The sequence below is a fragment of the Agelaius phoeniceus genome, chromosome 6 (genome assembly GCF_051311805.1).
Source record: "Agelaius phoeniceus isolate bAgePho1 chromosome 6, bAgePho1.hap1, whole genome shotgun sequence".
NCBI lineage: Eukaryota > Metazoa > Chordata > Aves > Passeriformes > Icteridae > Agelaius > Agelaius phoeniceus.
The window spans coordinates 47,967,234-47,990,780 of record NC_135270.1 but is presented as its reverse complement, the minus strand read 5'-3'; the positions used below and the strand labels follow the sequence as shown (position 1 = coordinate 47,990,780).

The 23,547-nt window shown below is 38.6% G+C and overlaps 2 protein-coding genes across 3 annotated transcripts in view; both read left to right on the top strand.

Moving 5' to 3' along the window:
• The window catches only part of TRIP11 (thyroid hormone receptor interactor 11), a 28,248-nt gene extending 21,482 nt beyond the window's left edge, over positions 1 to 6,766 (top strand). For both annotated transcript variants that reach the window (XM_054634012.2, XM_054634010.2), the window contains 5 exons: positions 186 to 267; positions 1,065 to 1,179; positions 1,787 to 1,909; positions 3,185 to 3,332; positions 4,666 to 6,766. In XM_054634012.2, the coding sequence (XP_054489987.2) occupies positions 186 to 267; positions 1,065 to 1,179; positions 1,787 to 1,909; positions 3,185 to 3,332; positions 4,666 to 4,874 (677 nt within the window). In that variant the 3' untranslated portion in view covers positions 4,875 to 6,766. The remainder of the gene's footprint in view (positions 1 to 185; positions 268 to 1,064; positions 1,180 to 1,786; positions 1,910 to 3,184; positions 3,333 to 4,665) is intronic.
• Positions 6,767 to 18,172: 11,406 nt separating this feature from the next.
• Positions 18,173 to 23,547, top strand: part of FBLN5 (fibulin 5) — a 46,796-nt gene continuing 41,421 nt past the window's right edge. Inside the window, exons 1-3 of the mRNA XM_054635545.2 lie at positions 18,173 to 18,744; positions 20,820 to 20,874; positions 23,263 to 23,314. Coding sequence (XP_054491520.2) covers positions 18,653 to 18,744; positions 20,820 to 20,874; positions 23,263 to 23,314 — 199 coding nt within the window. The 5' untranslated portion in view covers positions 18,173 to 18,652. The remainder of the gene's footprint in view (positions 18,745 to 20,819; positions 20,875 to 23,262; positions 23,315 to 23,547) is intronic.

Sequence of the window (23,547 nt, the reverse complement as noted above, 5' to 3'; positions counted from 1 at the left end):
CTTGTGGTTTCAAATAGCAATGACTTACTAAGTTGACACCTTTTTTAAAAAATCACATCAATTTTATGGTTTTGTTTTTTATTTAAAGGCACCATAGCAATATTTATGAAGGTATGTATTACTGATCAATTTTGCAACAATGTTTCAAAGTTTTTGTTTCTTTTGTTTTGACATTACATTTATAGGTGAGATCAGAAGAGAAATGTTAGAAGATATGCAAAATAAATTAATGAACCTTATGAACAGCACAGAAGGGAAAGTGGACAAGTAAGTCTTTAATGAAAGATTTGGTCGAAGATTTTGGTCTTTTTGGGTTTATTCCTCTCAGTGTACAGATGTGGCACTCACAGTTGCAGGTGTAGTAGAGGACTGTACTTCTGTATGTTGCCTTGTAATTACACTTTTATTATTTTGATATTTTTCAATTGCTTCCTGGTTCTAAATAGTCATTTTGATTAGTAAAACCAATAGATATGTGACTTTTGCTCACTGATTTGTTTGTTAAGCAGAAGTGCACTTCTGTAGCATCAGCTCTGCAAATGGAGATAAGAGTTCTTAATGAACATATTTTATAATGTTCAGAGTGTGAACAGCAAGCCTTTTCATGTGTCTGCATCACCTGGATGTCATGTAAATCTCTTCCTTGGTGCTTTTTTTTCCTTTTCTACCCAGCAGAACTGGAACAGGGATAGGGCAGATGGGCTCCCCTGCCCCCTTCATTATGTCTTGGTTTGGGACTACACAGAGCTTTCTTTTTAAATACTCTGCTGAATCAAGACCTTAGAACAAGCATTTTCCCTGACTGTAGTATGTACATCCAAATTGCTCATGTTACCATTCAGTTTCACCTCACTGCATACAATATTGCTAATACTGTCCAAATCCACACTGTGTAAGAAATAACTTAGAGGAAATTGGTGAGGTACCCTTTAGTTATTTGTATTTGATGTGTTGATTTGTATTACTGTAAATTAGGGAAGAGTATGAGGAATAAATGCACCAATATTATGGTGTCAGCTGTTAGACAATAGCAGCTTGTATAACTACCTTCTTTTATTCTGCAGACTGTTGATGAGAAATCTCTTTATTGGACATTTTCATACTCCAAAAAACAAACGTCTTGAAGTGTTAAGGTTAATGGGAAGCATCTTGGGACTGAAAAAGGAGGAACTTGATCAGGTAATACTTTGCAGAAAACAAGGCACTTTTTTTTTTTCTTTTCCTTTTTTCTTTTCTCTTTTTCCTTTTTTTCTTTTCTTTTTTTTTTTTTTCCAGTATCCTTATCTGAAAATAGAATGACTTGCTGCTGAACTAAATGTCCCTGCACATTTTGTGGGGAAAGTGTGTTTTTTCTTCTTTCATCCCATCTTTTTTTTAAGTGGGACTTTTTAATGTTTTTTTATATGATGATCTTAATCTTTTGATGATGTTGTTTTAATAGGGTAGATTTCATTTTGCTGAGGAATGCTGATGCGGAAAGGAAAGGATTTTGTGCTGTTGTGTAGAGTAGCTGTAATATATCAGTTACAGAAAAGTAAGCCTGTTATATATGTACCAGTAGTTATTACTGAAAAATGTGAGGCTTATGTTTTTAAATAAAGAGACAAGTTTTTAGACTGCCACCTTTTTGGGAGGTGGAGAATATGGTTTTGACAATAATAAACATTTGTATTTATCTCTGAGTGACACATTTTGTAGCATTACAGCTCGTATTAATTCACTTTCTTTTATGTGCTGCTTTATTTTTGTTGTTTCCTAACTTTGTTTTCCTTAAATACTTCTCTAGTTACTATCTGAAGAGCAAAGAGGAGTTACAAGATGGGTGACTGGCTGGCTTGGTGGAGGAGCTGGGTCAAAGAGTGTTCCCAGTACACCTTTGAGACCAACTCATCAGAACATTTTTAATAGTGTAAGAAATAATCATTCATTCTCTTGGTTTGAGTGGAAAAATGGGGAAGTTGCATATTAATGCCCATGTTTGGTTCATCAGTATATTCAGCTGCATTTATTGGTGCTGCTGGATCTTGCCTTAATTGTTTTGTGCAACTGCTTTGGCAAAAGGTTTTTTCCTGCACTAAGGAAATATTTCGACATTGAAAATTACACAGTGATAAATCTTGTCTTCTAATACAGAAGACAATTACTGTTACACTGGTTCCTGGCATCACTCTCTTACAGTATGGACTTCATCTTGCAAACTATGAATGCTGGAAGTTAAATGTATGTGAGAGTATGGAATTACACAATTCTCAACAGTACAGAATATGATGACATTGTATTTTGATGATTGTGTTCCCATATGTCCTTTAAATTTAAAATGAAAAGCTTTTTCAGCTGCTGCAGCTAATGCCTCTTATGTACAGCATATAAAACTGATATTTTAAGTTTTCAAATAGTTTAAAATAACAGATCTCATAGCATGATCCACAGGAGCAGTTTATCTATGGAACTTTCCATTTTGCAGGCCAGTAAATAATGTACTCAAGGACCAAGCACTGAGGGATTGGGGTTTTTGGATTGACTGGTTTTTTGCTCAGTTGAGCTAGAAATATTGAGAATGGATCTCTGAAAATAATCTTGAACTGTAGGGTTTGGTTTTTTCTCCCTAAAATAGTTCAGGCACACAGGCCACTAAAGGACTGTGGTCTGATTAACTGTAGAAGTAAAAGAGAAAAATTTATGCTTCTGTGTGAATAGGACAGACTTTACTAAGCCAAATTTTATCTTGTCATGCTACCAACATCTTAATCATTCCATGCTTCCTTTATTTGAAATTCTTTATGAAATAAAGCATGCAGGGGCTTTAAGAGAAAAGATTGGGTTTTATGTGTTTCTGCAGGAGAGATTGGTTGAGTAAAGACTAAGGAGTCTTTATTAATGTCAATAATAGCATAGAATTCTTGAAATAACTGGCTTAAATCAATAATGGAGCCATAGTAGAAGTATGTTTGTTATCTTTAGAGTTTATCAATTTTATATAAATGCCTCTTAGTGAGACAACAACAAAGAGTGTATTTTGAAAATAAATTTAATTGTCACTCACTGAGGACTGCTTAGTACTAAGTACAAGTAAAAAATTGATTGCAGGGCATGACAGCTTTTTATTTTATGTATGTATGTATTTTTGACTTAGTGCTTTTCACCAGAGCATCAGTGAAATGTAATAACTAGTAGCTTCTTATAGTCTTTTTCAGAACTGTTTGTGAAATTCCTTGAAACTGAATCTTGCCCAAGCCTTCCCCCACCCAAGCTCTCTGTTCATCACATGAAACCTTTAGGAGCAGCAGGAACTGGTAAAACTAGCAGTACTCCACCCAACAGTCAAATGCAAGGTAACATTCTAATCTTTACACAGAACATAAATAACTAAGGGTAGAATTTTCAAGAGGATTTTAATGCTTCTGTGCTTCCTCACTTGTAAATTAAGAACTTGATTTCTTCTCCCCAACCATGTCCTACTTTGTCTTTTTTTTTTTAATTCTTCTCCTGTCTCTACTTCCCATTGCATCTATACCTCACTTTCTAAACTCTCAATATGGAAGATTAGAGGAACCAAATTCTCTTTGATACAGGAAGGATTTAACAGCACCTGTTGGAGTCAAACAGTTGCTGTGTAGACAACTTCATGCAGTGTAGCAGTGAACCCAGTCCTGATTTTCAGCATCCCTGTTGATCAGCTTGTGTTGAAGTGAGTGAGGAATGCAAGTAATACAACTTTGCAGCATCTCTCTGGTGTGTAGAACCTGGTTGCTGAGAGAGAACCAAAACAAAATCAGTTAAATGTATGGCCTGGTATGAAATCTCTGTAAGCTGTGCAGAATTGTTGACTTTTTCTAAGACAGAGAACAGTTCAGCTTATATTACGCATGTTAAATTAATGAACTTTTTTCTTAAATAATTTAAAATTCAAATCCTCAGTTTAGCTAGTCCAGCTTGGACCTAACTTTTTACAAGTGTTTAAGACTTCACCTTAATATAGGCCTGCTGGTTTGCAGAAGCTTGCTTGGTTTGAAACTTAGCTGTCAATTCAAAAGAAAATTAAAACAAAAAGCCCTGAATGCCAAACCCCTACATATTATATGTATGTACAGAGATAGAGAGAGATGCTAAAAAACCCTCTTTCAATCCACCTAAAGTAGTTGATTGTTACAAAGTGCTTTTTATTTATGGGGGTCTTCTTGGGGCTGACCCTGGGGAAGCTGTGCCATGTGTTGGGAAACCTTCTTGTGCTCTGCATTGTAGTGCATGTGCCCTTACACCTCTGCACAGTGCTGGAGTCAATGTGACAGATACTTCATTTCTGGCACTGCAAAGGTGAAGTGAACTGCAAAGGGTGTTCATGTTGCCTGTCAGATGTGCATGTTTTCTTGGGTGTTAGAGTTTTGGTGGTGGACTTGGCATTGCTGGATTAACAGTTGGACTTGATTTTAAGAGTCTTCTCCAACCTACAGGATTCTATGGTTCTATGGGAATAGTCAGAGGCAATAAGAGTCTTTGAAGGTGTCTACAGTCCATGGCTAGGAGATTTTCAAGGACTTACATGTTGCAGAAGTAATAGGCAGTTTTAGAACGTGTCTCTGAACAAATGCTGAAAAACTGGATAGATTTAGGAATGCTTTTTAACGAAGTGTTTTCATTTTTGGTTTGGGTTTTTCTATATTCCAGATTCTTCAGTCTCAGGAATGGGTAGAAGACCAGATGCAAATCCATTTTTAGCACCTCGATCTGCAGCAGTGCCTCTCATAACACCAGCTAGTAGTTCTGGACATCTGCTTATGAAACCTATTTCTGATGCATTGCCTACTTTTACACCACTGCCAGTGTCCCCTGATGCCAGTGCTGGTGCCGTATTAAAAGACCTCCTAAAACAATAGATGACCTTGTATCAGTACGATGATAGCACTTTAAGGAAAATGAGAACACTATGTTGTATATAATTTACCACAATGAGGCCTTCTGTAAAAAGTCATGTATTTGATTGCAATTGTACCTTGCTTTTCTTGTACTTACAAACTTATCAGTGCTTCAGAAATTCTAATGGTGGAATGAATAATTGCCTCCTGTATAGCAGGCATTCATTTTGGGTGTGGGTTAAATATTTAACTGAGAAAAAATCTATCTTGTTGCTAGATTGTCACAAGACAAATTAAAGGATTTTTAAACCTTAGGTATACTGGGTTATTTCAGATATGCTTAGATAGCATTAACTCTTTGGTGTTGAAATTTGTTTTTCCATTAAAATGATCTGCCATCTATGTTCAAGAACCAGACTAAAAAAAATTAATTAAACACCCAATTAACGGTGTTTATTTAATGTACTTTTGGACACGTATCTCTTATTTCCAAGTTTGATTGCATTTGGGGGCAATTTGAGGCACATTAATCTCTTTGCACAATGATTTGGTTTGCCCCCCCCCAGACTCAGAGCTGTTTTCAGCAGTCAAACCCATCAACACCAAGGAGTTAACTATGGAAGTGAGGCTTCACATCCATGTGAAGAATGGGTAATTTAGCAGATGATACATTCACATATATATAAAGACACTATGCTCTAATGGTCCAAGGTGTATATATGAGAGAATTTTTATCTTGCAAGATTTTGTAGATCCAAATATAGACTTAAAGCTTCAACACATGTATAGAATTAAAAGGGAGGAAGGTGCTTGCTTATCTCAAATGTGTAAATAGGTCTTTGTACAACCAAGGCCAAAGTCAATTATTCTGTAAATTTTGCTGTGATAACTTGTACACTTTGTTTAACAGGTAAAGAATGAAGTTGCATACTAAAGAATAAGAGTCATCCTCATAGTGAATCGGAGATAAAACATCTTCAGTTTAAAATGTGTCATTTCTATGTCTTTTTATATGTCTCTCCTTGTTAAGTCAGTGTTAAGATAACTGTTGTGCAAGTTCTATATTAGAACTGTCAACCTTCATTTTCATTAAGGTTCTGGATAAAATTGTTGCAAGAGTTATATTTAAATAAAACAAATTAGTGAACTTGTACAGAATCAACCAAAATAATGCAAGAAATCTTTGCATTTATTTATATAGAGGTCATATAGTGAATTTCATTTATTGCCTTGAAACCTCGGAAAGGTTTTTTATTTGCTGTACTTACTTTAAGAGCTGTTTGAATCCCTTTTCTCCAGTATAGTAGTGTTTCATGGAAAACTTAACAAATTTGTAACTGGATTGACCTACCATATTGGATTTTGATTTTAAATTTTTTACCCAATTATGGACAGTTTGGCAGTTTGATTTCTGAAAAGACAGCAGCCACATATTTACCAAAGTAAATTTTGTGTTATGTAGTAAATGTAATGAGAATCTCAAATTACCTCAGCTGAGAATATTGCAGTTAGATACTTCCAATGTACATCTTCATTTAAACTGGACTGGAACAGCTATTTTTTTTCTATATAGCAATTATAAAGAAAAGTGAAATCAGATGGCTTCTGTGCAATCTCTCTTGGTCTTGTAGTCATGTCTGTTTAATGATATATAGCTGCTTCGCAATAAAATTGCCTTTTGGTGAGCCAAAGCAGAAGGAAATGGTTAGTTTTTAAAAATTATGTGACTTACATGTTGTAAATTACAAATGGAGTCATGCTGCTCACAATTCTCTGAAGATACTAACTGTGCAGTTCTTAACTTTTTTAATGCATTTTTTTCTTCTTTTAACTGCAGAGAACTTAATATGTACACATTTCTCTTTCAGGAAGCTTTCTAAATTGCAATAAAGAAAACATAGTAAGACCATTTATTTCTGCATGCTGTAAATCAGTTCTGTTTATACACTAAGCCATGAGTTTGAAGAGGGAAATCTAATACCAAGCAGAGGTGCTGAAGAACTTCAGAGTTCCTCATTAAGCTCCTCGATGGAGACAAAAATCTTCTACAGCAGAGATACAAAAGGCTTCAGTCCTTAAGTCCTAGAAGGTGAGCTCTGTTGAACTATGGAGAAAATCCTCATGGCTTAGAGGTTTCTTTTCTAGGGCTCATTCCACAGGGATATTGGTGAGGTTTGATGCTGTGTTAGAAATCAATTGGGCTCTGTGTTCCAGGCAAGTACTTTTGTGCAGAAAAATATAGAACAACTTCATTATTTTGTTTCTTTCTTCCTTCTGTGAATGTTTCACAGACCATTACAAACATTCAAGCTTTGTTTTCATTGAATGATTAGTAGATATATTTTTTCCTCTAATTTTTCTTCTGTGTTGACTTTGTTCTTGATAACTGTTCCATATATAGTTGCCTTACCAGTTTCCCACATGTACATACGTGACTCATGTAGTCTGTCCTGTTGATTGTGTGGGTTTTTCACACAGCAGCATGAGGAAAAAAAATCTTTGGAATTTATGAACAAGGTGCAGCAGCTGAAATTTTTCATTCTTTCATTTAACGTAATTGTTTTCTGTGGCTTTTGCAATGAGAAAAAGCTGTCTGATTCTCCTAGTTTTGGTCTAACAAGCTGTCAGTTATCTTTAGTTGTAAGGTTACAAAATTCTAGTAATAGATTTATTTTGCAAGCTTGATGTAAGGGGGGAAAAATGAAGGTTAGGGTTTTCCATTCTTCTCTTTAGACTTCCTAATTTTTTTGCTGTTCTTTGCTTATCCCACATTCCATGCACAGAGAAGGAAGTAACTGCTTGATCTTTCTAGTTGCCACTGTAAAGGAATGCACAGTGTGGGGTTTGGGGGTTTTTAAACTTTCCTGCATCACACCAGCTAGTCACCACAATATAAATTCACACATTGTAAGGACCAGTGTAGAAATAACTTGTGTTTTTTACCAAGTGCCAGTCCCCTGCATTTTATTATTGTTTCTTTTTGTCATTCTTGACTGTTTTGCATAAGTAGTTACCACTAAGGCAGGCATTCTGGACTACATGTTGGAGTGACTGATGGCTAAAGCAGAAGAGACAGAATGGAAGATGCTTGCCTTGTAAGTATTTCACATTATTACATATCTCATGAAGACTTTTCAGTTAATTAAGGTCTTATTGTTTGTGTTGATATACTGCTGGGTTTTTGGTATTTTCATAGAATCATGAAAGGGCCTGGTTTGGGAGGGACCTTCAAGATCATCCAGTTCCAACTCCCCTGTCCCCTTTCACTAGACCAGGTTTTTCAAAGCCCCATCCAGCCTGGCCTTGAGCACTTCAGTGAGGGGATCCACAGCTTCTCTGAATAACCTGTTCCAATGTCTCACCACCTGCACATGGAAGAATTTATTTTTAGTATCTAATCAAACCCTACCCTCTTTCAATCTATAGTCTGTGGGAAAAGTGAAAAAATACTATGATATTTGAATTATGGTCAACTATTATTAGAAGTTTTTGCCTGTTATTGATAGAAGAGAGCTTAGAAGCCATGTGGCATTGCAACAAGCAGTGACAGGCCACAGACCAATGGTATCAGGGAAACAATTTATACCCATGTTTTGTGTTTGTTAACAAAATGAGTGAGCTGACCCTTGTACCAACAAACTGGGATGTTCTGTCTCCCTTAGTGTAAAGGACACTCTTCAGAGAGCTGCCTGGATACTATTTGAATATCAGCCACATTTGAATATTACCACAAAGGTAAAGGGAGTCTTGGCAGTACCGTGTAGTTTACCCCAAGGTTTTCATTTTTGACATCAGATGCTGCCTGCATTTCCCCCCAGTGAATTTCCAGATGGTCATGCAAGGTGGATTGAATTGCAGCATGATCAGATATGGGAGTACAGACCAAGGAGGTTTTACAGATTTGAGGCAGCTAGGAATTATTTATTTAGTGTCACTTATGAAATTGTAGCTATCAGCCAGCACTATAGTACAGCCACTTAGTATCTAATTTTTGTTGGAATAGTCCAAGGGGTTAGGAAAAAGAAGTGTTTAATGTGCTCCAAGTGGTGCATATTTTGTCATTTGGCAGCTTTCTGCTAAGGCTGTCCTACAAGGTGAGTAAAGTCAGATGGTTGATTTTTAGGTAGTAAAAACTGACCAGTGGTATCTCCTGACTCCCTAGAATGGAAGCACTATTAAACAACCCTCTGAGAACAGAATGCCCAAGAGTTATAACACTTCAAATCTAACTTTTTGTAAATTAGGGGGTAGGGAGCTAAGGCTGTTTTAAAGTTTTGAAAATTATTTTGACCTTTTCAAGGCTTCAGAGAAAGACAGAAGCCCACATTAAGTTAGGTGGAGGCAGCTGGATTTTTAGAACTAAATGAAGCTACCCTCATTTGTACAACTTAGGTAGCCTGAATCCATGAGTTTCCTGTGCAGGTAGTGTAGTATGACCAAAAAAATATATTTAGCCTAAGCCACAAAGTGGCAACTGGATGTAAATAGAGCAACAGTTAGAAGTAGTAGCAGTTTGAGGAAAATCAGGGATAAGAAGTTGGATAAGAATATTAGTTCCTAAATGGGAACAAGTATAAGAGATGCAAGCTGCAAACATTATTTCACAGAACCCATTAGGTTGAAAAAGACTTCTGAGATCATTGAGTCCAAGCTTTGACCAAACATATCTTGTCAGCTAGACCATGGCACAGTGTCATTGCTTGACAGCCCTTTCTGTGAAGAAATTCCTCCTGATGTCCATCCTGAACCTTCCCTGGGGCAGCTTGAGGCTGCTGTCCTCTCATCTGGTTGCCTGGAAGAAGAGATGCTGACTCCCAGCTGGCTGCATCCTCCTTTCAGGTAATTGTAGAGAGTAGTAAGGTCACTTTCTCAGGAGAATAGAGATCATGAGAGTGGTTCCAGACACTGTTTGGGGGCAGATGTCCAAGAAGCTGCATAGAGAAAGGGAAATAAGGGATCCAGGTTTCAACTAGTCATGGAGAAAGCCAACCACAGATTGTAAAATTAACCTTTATGTAAAACTGTTTCCTTATCTCCTGCAGTACTTTTCCTTATTGTTATAAGAAGTCATGCTTTTGTTTGTAATAAAAGGGTATTTTCAGAATTACAAGCAAATTACCAAGTTGATTCTGGTTCACCTATGTGCATGCCATAGCATAGATACAATGCTAAATTGTAGCAGGAGTAAAACTATAGTAAGGAAAGTGGTTTGAATGGTAGACTGGAGCATTGAAAAATAGTAATTAAAACTGAAACTTTTTCTGGAAATAGATTTGGAAAATATTTAGACTGCACTTCGCTCTACTCTTAAGTAGTGTGCGCCAATAAAAATGAAGGCAAACAGAACACTGCCTTATTTTTGACAATAGGAGCAGTAACAGATGTAACAGTTTTTCAGCTAACTTAGAGAAGGCTTATTATAAAACTACAAAAATTTGAGGAGTACAGGATTGTAAAGAAAATGAATGAGTCATAACTAGGATTGCCAGATCTGTCTGGACCCAGCTGCAGACTGAATAGCACATTGTCTGCAGAGTGCTCTGGATTAAGGAGCTGCAGAGTGCCACTGCAGGCAGAAGGGATGCAGGTGGTACCTCTGTCCTTACTGACTCTGAACAGAGTGTGCTTCCCAGAACCTGCCAAGTAGGCAGGGCTGGAGATTCCAGGAGCCTGCTGCACTCTGATGTTCTTCTCCTGAACTTCATCAGTGCTTCCAACTGCCTTGTACTTAAATTGCCTGATGCTTTGCTGGCAACCTGAAGCCTTCACTGCCCTGGCCAAATGGGGCTAGGCAATCTAGTTCATAAAAGGAAAGATTTTCACTGGAAACGCAAATGGAGTTGGCTAGAGCTGGTTTCAAATGCATGGAACTAGAGTAAATGCAAAAATAAATCTCTACACCTCTATATGGAGCAGAGCTATTTTTCTGAGATATGTAGTTCTTAAGGATTTTCTCCAAGAAAATCTATGCCTAAAAGATCACCAAATCATTAAGGTTGGAAAAGACCCTTAAGACCATCAAGTCCAACCTTTGATGGATCATCACCACATCAACTAGACCATAGCACTGATGACACATCGAGTCATTTCTTAAACACCTCCAGGGATGGTGACTCCACCATGGCCCTGGGCAGTCCATTCCAATGCTTAATAACCTTTTCCATGATGAAATTCTTCCTGAATTTCACTGTCTCCTGTGCTGTGCTACTGATCTCCAGGTATTTTTGGGCTTACTGTTCTGTATTTTATTAACCATTGTACATAAACTAATGAAATACAGGATTGTATTTGGTACTTTCACTTCTTCTGGCACCAAGGCACTTTTGTGAGAGATTGCAATTCAGATAAACAATTCAGCTGTTGCAAATGGTCATATTAAATTCAGTTAACGATACTTAATTTCTAAATGTCAAATGAGTTCTGATGAATGGTTTTTCTTCATTTTCTTGATTTGTTCTACAACCTCTCCTGCTGGCATTTCAATTCAGACATATCCTCCCAAACTGGATTTGTTTTTACTTCTTTTTTTTTTCCCTTTTTTCCCTTTTTTTTTTTCTTTTATTCCACTTTGGTAATCTCTTGAAGTTTCTCTAGCAAATGCAGATAAAGAAGAAACATTTCACTTTCTACAGTGATTTTATCTTTTCTAAGCACTATTTTTATACCTTGTTCATCTGTTGGCTTTGCAGACTGTTTGGCAGTTTTCCTGCTCTTGGTGTGTCTGAAAAAGAATTTATTATTAGCTTTTATGCTTCTTATGATTTGTTTCTCAAACCTTCTTGGCCTGACTTTCTGTTTTTCACATTTAACCTGTCAGAGTTTTTGGTTTTTTCTGTTTTCTTTATCTGGCACAATTCAACTTCTTGAGTCTTGTTATGGAACTGTAGACTGATTGATTTATCAGGCTCTGGCAATAGACTCTGTTTGCAGTGCAAGTGCCTCTGTTGGAAGATGGGTCTAGTTCCACAGACTTTTCACATGGCTGCTTGAGGTTCTGGTACCCGACAGTTCCTGAATGGATGGGAGCCCTGGGCATGGCCAGGCTGCTTCTGAACAGGGAACTCCTGGTACTGCTCATCTCCTTCTGCTGTGGCAACCAGTGCAACTGAAGGCAAAAGCCAGCAGATTAAAAAAAAAAAAAAAAAAAAAAAAAAAAAAAAAAAAAAAAAAAAAAAACCAAAAGACTGTGTTAGAAACTGCATCCTGTTTCAAGACTTTGTAAGCTCTGCAGCACATATAGCACAACTAGGAAATGGGAGTGCCTCCCTGTTCAGTGGAATTTCTGCGTTCAGCATGCTAAATTGCTGCCTTACAGCAGCACTTGTTGCTGCAGAGCAGTGAATAATAAGTCTGAATACAAACAGACAACACACATCATGTTTACCACCCAGTTTCCCAGCCAATTCTTATGAATGGTATGGTTAGGTCACAAAAGTAAACAGGTAATTTGTGAAATGGTGTCATCCCTGCTGTGGGAATAAGTAAATTAAATGTAGTAGTTCTTACATCGAAGAAAAGTTTATAAATGTCTTCTGGGGTTAGAAAAGCAGTTGAGAAAGTATAAAACAGTCAAAATTATTTCTCTCCTTATAGGGAAACTTTCTGTTACTCCTGTGTTTGACTAACATATAACCTCAAAGATCTTAAGATAAGGAAAAGACTCAAACATGTGCCAAGTGTCTTATTGGAAAAAGAAGCCAGGAGTCTTATATTGTATTCATTCACCTATGAGAGTGAAGCATGTTTAAAAAGAGAATGTTTTCCACCACTTGGACAAAGAGAAGCTCTGGAAGAAAGGGTTGATGTCAAATATTTTCTACTCTGGTTTCATCACCAGGGTTCTGGCAGGTGCCCTTAAAAAATAGTGCACATACTTGTGAACATTCAAACACCCCTGTTGAGAGATGGCATTTCCACAGACTTGTTTGGGTTTATTCAGAACCCAAAGTGTTTTAATGGAAAACACAGAATATGCTCAATGCTACTGTGGCTGATCTTTTGCTCTGGATCAAAACAAAGTGAATTGCCAAAGCAGAATAAAAAGAAGAAAGGATGTCCAACTAAATCTGATTTTTAAAGAAACCAAACTCAAACACAAAACCCACCTAAAATATATGTTCCATGTGGTGGAACAAAGTACCTGGGAGCTGAGGAAGCACAGAGGAAGCTGATGTTTTACTGGCACTGATGCCCAGCAGCCAGGGAAAGCTGCCAGGTTAACCAGTAAAGGTGTACCACTGTCTCCAGTCAGCTGCTCTAAGGTGCCACCTGATCCTGCCAGATGTGCCCAGTGTGGTGCTTGTGTTAGTAAAGGGCTTGGGAAACTGCAAAAGACTCAGCAGTCCTGAGGCATTTCAGCATAAAATAAATCAGTCCAGAATATTTCTAAGGAGGGTTTTAGTACATACTTCTAACTGTCTGGTCGTAATTGGAGCCCAATGGTTTATGTATCCCAGGCACTTGTGAAGACTGAATGTTGGCTTGCTGCAACAGTGAAACAGACTTTAGTCTTGGTCCAGAAGTATTAAGAGTTTTAGGTCTTTATTTATGGAAGGTCATTATTAGCTGAAACAGGCCATAAAGAATTTATGCTTGCTGTTAAAAGGAGCTGGTAAACATTTTGTCACAAGATTAAAGAGCATTGTTTTCAACCACATTGTCTAGACCATTTGACAAAAATGCAGAGAAGGCTACAGCACAGTTTATGTACATGTCAATCTTATAAAATAAACAAAAACAAACTAAAATATCTGTCTAGTTTCAGGCAAAATGTGAACTGCAGTTACCAGAGCTATGCTGAGATTCAACAGAAAAAGAAGTAAAATGAACAGGGGGCTGGGGGACCTTGTTCTTGGATACTCAGAGCAACCAAGGGGGAGATGGGAGTTCTCAAGTGCATCTTTTGTCTTTAGGTAGAGGATGATGTTCCATACACTTTTTACAGGAAAATATTTTAAAAGTACAAATGTCAGTCATCTAAGGATTGAAAACTCAAGAAGAACATTGTAGGCTGTTGCAAACTACTACCATGAATAATTATTACTCTCTGCTGAGAGTTGTCACATACACCAAAAATGCTGTGAAAAGCTCTGTTTTTTTCCTGAGAAAGTTATGGTAATAATTTAGTTTGCTTGTTTACCTTACTTTTATTGGGTTAAAAAACCCTGAACAATACTGAAGAATTCTTCCAAGAATTTTTTTGCCTCTTTTTTGCCTCAGGCGTCTACTTAGACTGTCCTAGAAAGTACTACAGCTAAACAGATGGTCATGAACAACAAACCTGATCTCACTAAAGGGAATATTCCTGAAATGGTTCTGTCTTAGTAGATGCAGTTCACTGGGCTGTTTTAAACTGTTTGGGTTTTGGTATGTACCTGCTAGATCCTAATACTCCTTATCCAAAGGGACAAGAAAGGTTTTCAAAGCAGTAAAGTGGAGTCAGATATTAGTCCATGTTTAGAGTAGTTGCATTTCTGAATGGGTACAGTGATGCCTGGGCTTTCCACTGGTGATTTCTATCCTGAAAGAAGCTGGCTGTTAGAAACTGCTATCAGAGTGACCACAGACCTGTAAAGAGAATACAGCTTTGGAGTTGTGTGGTTTAACCCCAGCTGAAGCCAGGACAAAGATGCAGAGTTAGAGTAAACCAAGGATTTTAAGGTTTATTGCAGTGCTTGGGCACTGTGAGACCACCTGGTACAACACTGCAGTGGGGCTCAGCCCGCTGCTCTTTGGAAGCAATGATATCAGCAGTGTGCTGTGCCCAAAGGAGCACTGTGCCTCAGACAGACAGGTGACATCCCTGCACTGGAGGAAGGAGGGGTGCTGTATTGGCTCTGTTTTGCATGGATATCTCGTGCAGGTGGGAGCTGTTGAGGCAGCTGAGCCCCAAGAGATGGCAGCACAACAGGAACTGTTACATTTTCTCCTTCCTCAAAGTTGTACTGTGAGCTGCAGGTCAACACACCACGTCTCAGGGATCCTACATTCCCAGTACATTTTAATTAGCACTACTGATGTCTTTACAATGGCATACTATGTTAATTTTCACTGTTAATTCTAGCTTGTGTTATGTTTGGCTAGGAAAGGAAAACATGTGTAGCACTGTGCTTTTGAGCTTCTGGCCTGAGCCATCTGGAACAGGTTATTTCATCAGTCATGTTATGAGATGGCAATTATAATTCAGACAGTGAGCAAAGCAGACCTCAGCTGATAATCTAAGGTAGTCTTTGAAAAATTATAGGCAACCCTCCCCAACCCCTGGAGTTTGCAGCTGATTCTTTCCTGGGAGGTGAAAGAAATGAGCCCGACTCTTTCTCAGGCAGAATTAGGGTTTGAGACCATGTTTCCCCTGTGGTGCTATTCAAGGGGCAGTAGGGTGAAATGTGTGTGTCAAATCACTGCCTGTGTTGTAACATCAACATGTGACAACATCAAAAGCTTGCTTACTTGGCAGTCTCCAGGAACACTTAGATCAATCTCCACATCAGGCAAAAGCTCAACTTGTGAATCTCATGAAGCTTAGATGCTGTCACGTTCTGCAAGTGCCAATAAGTTTTGCTGTTTTACCATTTTTGCTGGCAAAAACTTTTGGTTCCATAAGATATGGTAGGAGCAAAATGAATGTTTTTAGCATTTAAAGCTTGGACATGTAGGGCCTAAAGTGTCAGTTATTGGAAAATTCCTTTAATGAATTTAGGTCTGTGTGGCTGGGTAAAAGATGTCTATGACTTGGCATGTTGAATGACTTCAGGCTCACAGATCTACCATCATACAGACTTGTATGCTTTGACTCTTCTCACAGTTTGAAAATTTTCTTGAAAATGTTCAGAGTGGAGGAATTTTAAAAAATTACAAGAACATCCAAGAAGGGTGTTTGACAGATATGGTTCTGGAGAAATGTAAGAACAAGATCAGAGTTAAAAAAAGAGATGAAATGTTATGAAACTTAGAGGAAGAAGACTTGTTTCTGCAAGGAAGATTTTCTGTTCAGGGATGCTAAGTGTAATTAACTGTTCCTAAATTCTCTGATCTATTTACAGCTTTTGTCTTAGCAGTTAGAATCAGTCAGATTATGTTCTCCAGTGCTGAGGGCTCCTGTTCATCCAGTGCTGTGCTTTATCTGCAGGAGCATAGCTCGATTCACATATGCAAAGAGAGTAAAGTTATACAATACATTTTATGTCCCCCTTACTATAATATATATTACACAATTTTCAAAATCCAAGTCTTAATTGGAGATATGGTTTCAACCCCAGCTATGCACAAAGGAAACTTTGAGAACATAGTTATTTAACAGAGCCCCATTTTATACTGGGGACAGTTCTGCACCTCCCCATGAAGACAAAGACAATGTCAAGGTAATCTAAATAAAGTCATAGATTTTATAACTCGGGGATATTTGAGACTATTGAAGTGAGAGCACCACTACATATGAAATTTAGCCAACATCTTAAGCATAAATGCTGAAGGTGTCAGCACAGGGTGTTGAAAGGTGCATCAAATTGTTCATTTTTATAGGATGAACAAAAGGGGGCTTATGCACCACAAAATCCTTCCTTTATACAACCCTTCATACAAAACAGTTATGAAAAGGCTGTGGCTGCATCTGATTGTTTTGTGACTGATGGTGGTTACAGAAAGGTACTGTAGAAATTCCACTTAGCCAGAACATCAAATCCTTTTATTTTGGAAAAAAAACAGTCACCAAGCTGTAAACTAGCCCAGGTTGTGGTTTGGTACACTTTTTAATACTCTGGTTTTTATCCACTCCAGCTGTCAGATGGAGACAGGAAAAATCAAAACATTTGTACAGTATTTCTTCTTAAGGGAGCCCCTTAGGTGGTGAGATCTGGATTCACCTCCCGTCTCCAGGGCTGGAGCACCTCTGCCAGTTGGCTGATGGATCAGAACTCTGAGGCAACTCTCTGGGAGCAGACTGGTGCTGCACTCATACAGTGATTCTGGCATGCATGCAATGATTTTACCATGTGATTGTAGAAAAATTCAGTGGGTTAGCAAGTGAAGTATTATCAGATGAAGCAAGTTCTTTGTCCACACAACTGGATGCACAGAGCATTTGCTTTCCTGTAAAGCTGTTTCTCATTGCTTCAGTAGATTTTTCACACTTCTAACATACAGTAAGCACTGCTACTCTTAGGTCTGTTAGCTCTCCAGGTTATTGAATGTATTGAGAAACTCTGGTGGTATGGAGCAGTGAGAATACTCAGAGTTAAGCATTTGCTACAATGAAAATTTTCCTGGCCTTTGCTTTCTATCCTCTCTTGTCTGTTCTCTGATCCATGAAAAACTTCACACGTACCCTACAGCTTCTTCAGAAGTCCCTTGTGCAAGTTTTTGTTAGGCTTTTGGGAACTTTATTAAAAGTAAGTTAATTGGTACTTGTTTATGTGCCAATGTATAGACACTGTTTGAATGATTCCAGGTGAGTGTTTAATTTTCCATGCAGTGCAAGTGATGCAAGCAAGTCACTGAGAGATAAACTGTCAGAAATGGCCTGGAGCCTCTGGTGCTGTCATTTTTGAAAGGTAATTTGGACAATTACAGCCAGTTAACAAGATACAGAGGTCTTGAGCTTCCCTTTGGCTCCAGTACAACTTGTGGGGGCTCAGCACCTCTAAAGCAGCTCAGTCCTTGTATCTCAAGCTGGATTTTAAGGCTTAGAGGCAACTTTTATTATTATCTGTTATATCAACTGTAGTTCTGTTTCTCAATCTGTTACACAGAGATGTATGATAATAATTTCAGGTTCCTTAGAAAGAAAGGGTTTTCTCAAATGGGACATTCAACAGAAATTCAAAGTAGTTGTTTAATGTCCTTGTCTGTCTTTCATTTCAGTGTTCATATTTGAATCCACTATAATCTTTGCTGTGTCTGATTGCTTACCTTTCACATCCCATAAATGTTCTTCTTGACCTACTAAAGCTCTGCCTGTGGCAAAGTTGCAAAACACCTGAAAAAGTACTTTATTTCCTTCCTCTTCAGTCATAACTGGAGATCTGCAAGTTATGCTTTTCCTGAAGAAATATTTCATATCATAAACTGCTCCCTTAAGCATGGGGTCAGTTTAAAAAGAGCCAGTGTTTGCAGACAAGCCATTTGTTTTCCTTTGAATATTTAATTTGTTTATTCCTGTTTTCAAATAATCCCCAAGCAATATAGTTCCTGTAGCTGTGATCATCATGAATTCGAGTTATTCACCTCCCAGAGGGTCAGACCTTTCATCAGTATGCCATTGGCACAGAGCAGCAAGTGTTGCATATTCATTGTCCAGGACACCAGCTAGAGGGCCTCCAAAAAACCCTGACGTTTTTTTTGTTCTCAGAGCAAGGAAAACAATCCCTTCCCTTCTCCAGTCCCTTGATAAGGCTTTCTGTCCAATAACGGTGCTCTCTGCTCTGAGGCACATTTAACTGTGAAGTTTGCAGCGGGAGAGGCTTTCCTTCAAGCTGTTAGTGTTTTATCCTGGCAGGCTCCTCGAGGTTGTTGTGAGGAGTCTAGCCAGTTGGTGAGCTTTGTAATCTAAACCAGCTGTCCCAGGCTGAGGCCCCCATTTGCATTGTTTAACATACTTAGAAAATGAAGTGTTCATTTTTAACATTCCTCCTCCAATTGGTTTAATGCTGAATTACAGAAGAGAACTAAGCAAAACCAGGTGCTTTCTCTGTATTCTCTCCAGTGTCTGAGGAGGTACAGACGGCTCCCGATCTTCTCCATTACTTGCCATTTCATTCTTTGGACTATAAATGACAGAGGAACTGAAGTGCTAGCAGAGGGTAATGTTTGGAAAACTTTCTAGTTATTCATCAGCACAGACTCTGGGTTTTTTCCACCTTTCCCCAACGGTTTTGGACATGCAAGGATTAAGAAGGTAAGTGGTATGCATGAAACTTCTTTGCTTACTGACGGGAAACCTGCTTGTGGAAAATAGCTGTGGCAGGGACATGTTATGCCAATCCACTTGCAAAAGCCATTTGCAAAGAGATGGGATCTCAATGGTCAGAGGTGGGGAAAGACGATCTGCCTGTTACTAAAGCTGTGCTGTCTCTGACGAGTTCCTTCTTGATCTGTGCTTATACTCTGCGCATCTGCGGGAGTGCTGAACTGCAGCAGCCACGATCCCACTGGCTACAGTGATTGATTGAAGTTAATTAGTTACTATTGCAGAAGTTAATTGCTAGTTTAAAATATTTTGCCTGCTGGGCAAGCTACTGTGACCAGCTGCATGTAGTGTTGATAGGTTGTGCTGCATGTCTGTTAATAATTCTTGAGGGGATTTTAGATCTAAAGTAACGAGCAAATTGAGATCATGGGTGCAGACAGAACACGTACGAGGCAGTAAGGTCACTCCCCCACCAAAAGGAAAGAATATATCATCTTGTAGTAAAGGAAACTAAAGACTGTCTAAAAATGTTTGAGTTTTGTCTGGCTGTTTTATGGGGGATTTTGTTATCGTGCACTGTCCTGCAGCAATGTGCAGCACAGCCCAGTTGCTGCATATGTCAGTATTCTGCTATAACCTGCTTTATTCCTTCCCAATGCTTTTTCTCACTCCATGCAAAGTGAGTATGCAGTCTTTATAGAAATGTACACTTTAAAATCTCTTCAAAGAGATCTGAGGAATCAATAAATTAAATGCAATCTAAATGGACAAAATTGTAGTTTGAATGTTTTACATTGGACTCTAAGGAAAACTCTGTGCAGAATTTGCCTTTTCTTGTCACTCAAAAGTTGCCAATGAGCACAATCTGTCTCCACAGCACTATGAACAACCATTTTAGGGTTTTATGTTTACTTTTCAGAGCTTGTTAAATTTGTTGTAATGCGTCGGTCATTGTGTGTGGTTTTGTCTGATGCATTTGTAGGTCTTGCTCAGCAGCTCAGTTTGCACGCTGGAAATCAGGGACAGCTCTAAGAGAGAAAGTTGGCAGCTCACATGCGTAGCAGAGCTAAGGCTACCTAAAATATCCCCTGCTTCCTGTACTGGTTTTGTGGGAATGTATTGTATCCAATTGCCATTTAGAATTACAATCCAAGATAAGCAAGGTGTGGATCTAATGGTACTAGGAAGTTTTATATAAATCAGCAGCAAAAGAATGAAATCCACAAGACCAGAAAAAAGTAGTTTCTGTCTGTGCTTTCATGGTTTTCTATCTGTTAGTAAATATTTGGAAGTGGAAGGTTACTTGACCATAATTTTTATGCTCCAGGTAAGGAGCTCCAAAAATAGAGGTAGGGCTCTTTTAGTGAGGGGACCTTGTCTTTCAGTTACAGTGGAGAGAGACCCAGTAGGGAGCACTAGATGTGAAGATGATGTACCTGGGGAAGGCTCCACTGAAGATAACAGCCTCTGGTTGCTGATGATCTGGCACAGTGTGTCTCCTTCAAGACTGAGCAAAGGGACAGAATCTGGCCCCAAGCAAATGGATTCATCTCAGAGCCTCTGGGGATGAAATGTGGTTTAGCAGTTGGAGCAGCTGGCTTGGATTCAGGACCTCCTGCTTGACATGTCTGCAGCCCTGCCAGCACTTCACGCTGTGAGCTTAGGCAGGGCCTTGCTTGGGTTTACCCATCTGTAAAACGCGCACAGCGTGCAAGAGAAGCCTTCATTTTTGCAAAAGAAAGGTGTCAGAGAGGGGGAAAACCACTTTATTGAATATTGCACACTTGTTCATTTAACAGCTGCTGCATGGGGTGTCATAAAAATCAGATTTGTCCATAGACATTTGCAGTCTGGTTTCAATCCCAGTACCATCAGAGTCATTGGTCTGAGACCTAAATCTGGCCCACAGTTATATTACTCCTTCTCCAAAGGCCAAATTCACGTTAGCAAAACTAGAATACACTGAAGTGTCCCTAGAAATTAATTTGTCCATGTGTATTTAATTCTATGTAACAAGCCTGGATATCTGAAGGTTTTCAGCCTATTTTCTATGCACATTACAGGATACTGACTGCTTTCACACTGGCTGTCTGCCTTTCAAGCCCTGGAAAAGCACAGGTGAGAGGTGCATGCAGAGATGTGTGTACTGGTTTGTACTGAAGTGCTATATGGCATGAAACTTAACTGGCTAGCAGGTGGATAGGAAGCTCTGTGGTCTGGGGTTTACATGGAAAGGAAGTTGTGTGGTCTAAGGGTTTAGAGGGGAGAACTTGGAGCCAGCAGGATTCTGGAGTTGAACATGGATTGAGTTATTGACTCATCCTTGCCAGCTCAGCAAAATATCCCTGTAGAAACCTGGACCTCACTGAAAATCTGATTCTGCCTCTAAACTGAACACTTCTGGAACAGGAAATAAGAAAAACTATGCCATGAAACCAGAGACTGCTCAGTTCTATTGTGAGAAACATCCATATTTGGAGAATTCATTCATAGAAATACATCTTTGCTGTGTATGGCAGGATCAAGTCTTAAGACTGTTTCATTTTGGACTGTGATCCTGAATGACTGCATCCCAGTTTTTATTTTCACTTATGCCCAAACCCATTTCTGTTCAAGAGAGTGGATGGAAGTAAAGCAGTCCAGTTCTTGAAATAGCAGAATCATTAGTTCTTTTTATGCTCAGGCTCCAAGTAACTTTAAATTGGGAAAAACTGTTCCTAAATGCATGTTGTTTGGATCTCTAGTTAATAGTCCAGATATATTTGGTATCCAGAGCTGTGTTTCTAAATACCTTTGCCAAAAGCCTCTGAAATGTAGTTGTTTTTCTTCTATTACATTGAAAATTTCCTGCACTGGTCATGCTTATTGATATTTTTGTGATTATTGGATCTGTATGGGAAATGCTTTTCATGCCCCTGGAGAATTTTTGAGATGTCTTTAAAGGTTTGTTGTTATAATTTTAAAAATATTGTTTACATTAGAATTTTTATAAAAACATCTTGTAATATAAATTGATTTTTGAAGTTGCTTTGAAAAAGCAACTTGAAGCTGAAACAACAGCAATGACTTCTTTCTGAAGATACTGAAACTGGTAATTTTGACAATATTGGAATATTTTCTAAAATAAAGTTCTAGAAAGTTGTTGAAACCAGTCCTACAATAGTTTCAGTGTTTCTGAATCGTCATTTTTTGACCAAAAAAAAAAATTCTTAACAACTATTTGAGCTTTTCCAGCTAACCTAGGTGTAGCGTATGTACACAAAAAGGAGAACAAAAAGTAGATTACATACATTCTTTAAAACATGAGGGTGATTATACTTTCTCCCATTAGAATATCTTGGCTTTCCACAACATGATACCAAAACATCTTGGACTGCCAAAACAAATGGAGGCAGAATTCCTCCATACTTGTCTGACACTTCTAGCAGGGGTTTTGTGTATTCATATGTGCAAGTGGCAGGTGCAGTCCAAACAGTGCCATGTGTTTCACTTCAGTCCTGTCCCTGGTTCCTGCAATGACCCACTTCCACTGACTCACCCCTTTAACCTTTTGTCTCCCATCTACAACCTACTACTTTTCCAAACATCAATTAAGTACTTTAATCTTCCACTCATAAAGTCCAAAAATAAGTGTCTTTATCATTAAGATATGACAAAAAAGGAAGGATCTTGAGCACACTCCATCCCTCTGCCCTCTGGTGGCTTCAGTGGTTCCTGTTTCCTGGATATCTCTTGCTTACATTGCCTAGCACAACCCATTTACTGGAAGATCCTGTGCTTGTGTCAATTGCTTTGCCCCTTGCTAAATAGCTGGAGGCCCAGTCAAAAACTAGGAAGAGCAGAAAATCATTTTAACAGGCTTTGAAACCATTATCACCAGGACTTTCACCAATTTAGAGATGCTGAGGTCACTGAGGAGGTATTGAAGACTCAAGGCTGCAGCCCTGATAATGGCCAGCAGAATAGGAAGGAATAAGGCTTCCAGTAACCTTGAATGCCTATAACATGTTGTATAAAGATTTGGTGGAAAACAAGAGATTAAGCTTGTTATGTTTCAACTGTGGCTCTGGATCAGTCAATGCCTGATGTGTTGTGTGTTGAATGGGCTGCCTGGGGAGCTTCAGAGCCTGTGGGAGATGCAACGAGGACCTTCGAGATGAATTCCACTGTTCTGGCAAAACCAAGACCCCAAACTAGAAGACTGTAATTCTGTGCTAACAACTCATAACACATTGTACCCCTGTACTCATAACTCATTGGTGGCCCCTGGGCAGAGGAACAGCCTGACGCTGCCATCACCTGAGGGTGCCACTCCTGAGCTAAGGGGCTGGAACTTCTGCTGAGGCCTCAGGGCCATGGCGTGCTGTCTGTCCTCTGGGGAAGGAGCTTATTTTGATGTACTGTACCCTACTGAACAATTGTACTAATCATAATAATCCAGATGAGCATTTGACTCTGCAAATCTCTCATTCACCATCACTCAGTGTCCTTTTTTTCTCATTTTAGCAGCAATGCACTAATGGGTTCGACCTGGACCGTGCCTCTGGGCAATGCTTAGGTAGGACTTTGATTAAATCAATATATTGAAATTTGGGCTCAGAAATCCTGAATTTATTGAGTTAACATTGTGGTGCTCTTACTATGTTTTAGACGAAAAGTTCTTACTGTGTAACAAATATGTGTGTTTATATACATGTATATACAACAAATATATGTATATATAAATATATGTGTGTGTGTCTTTACATAGCACTGATCTTTGAGATTGTTGAGATACTAACAGGCTGTCAG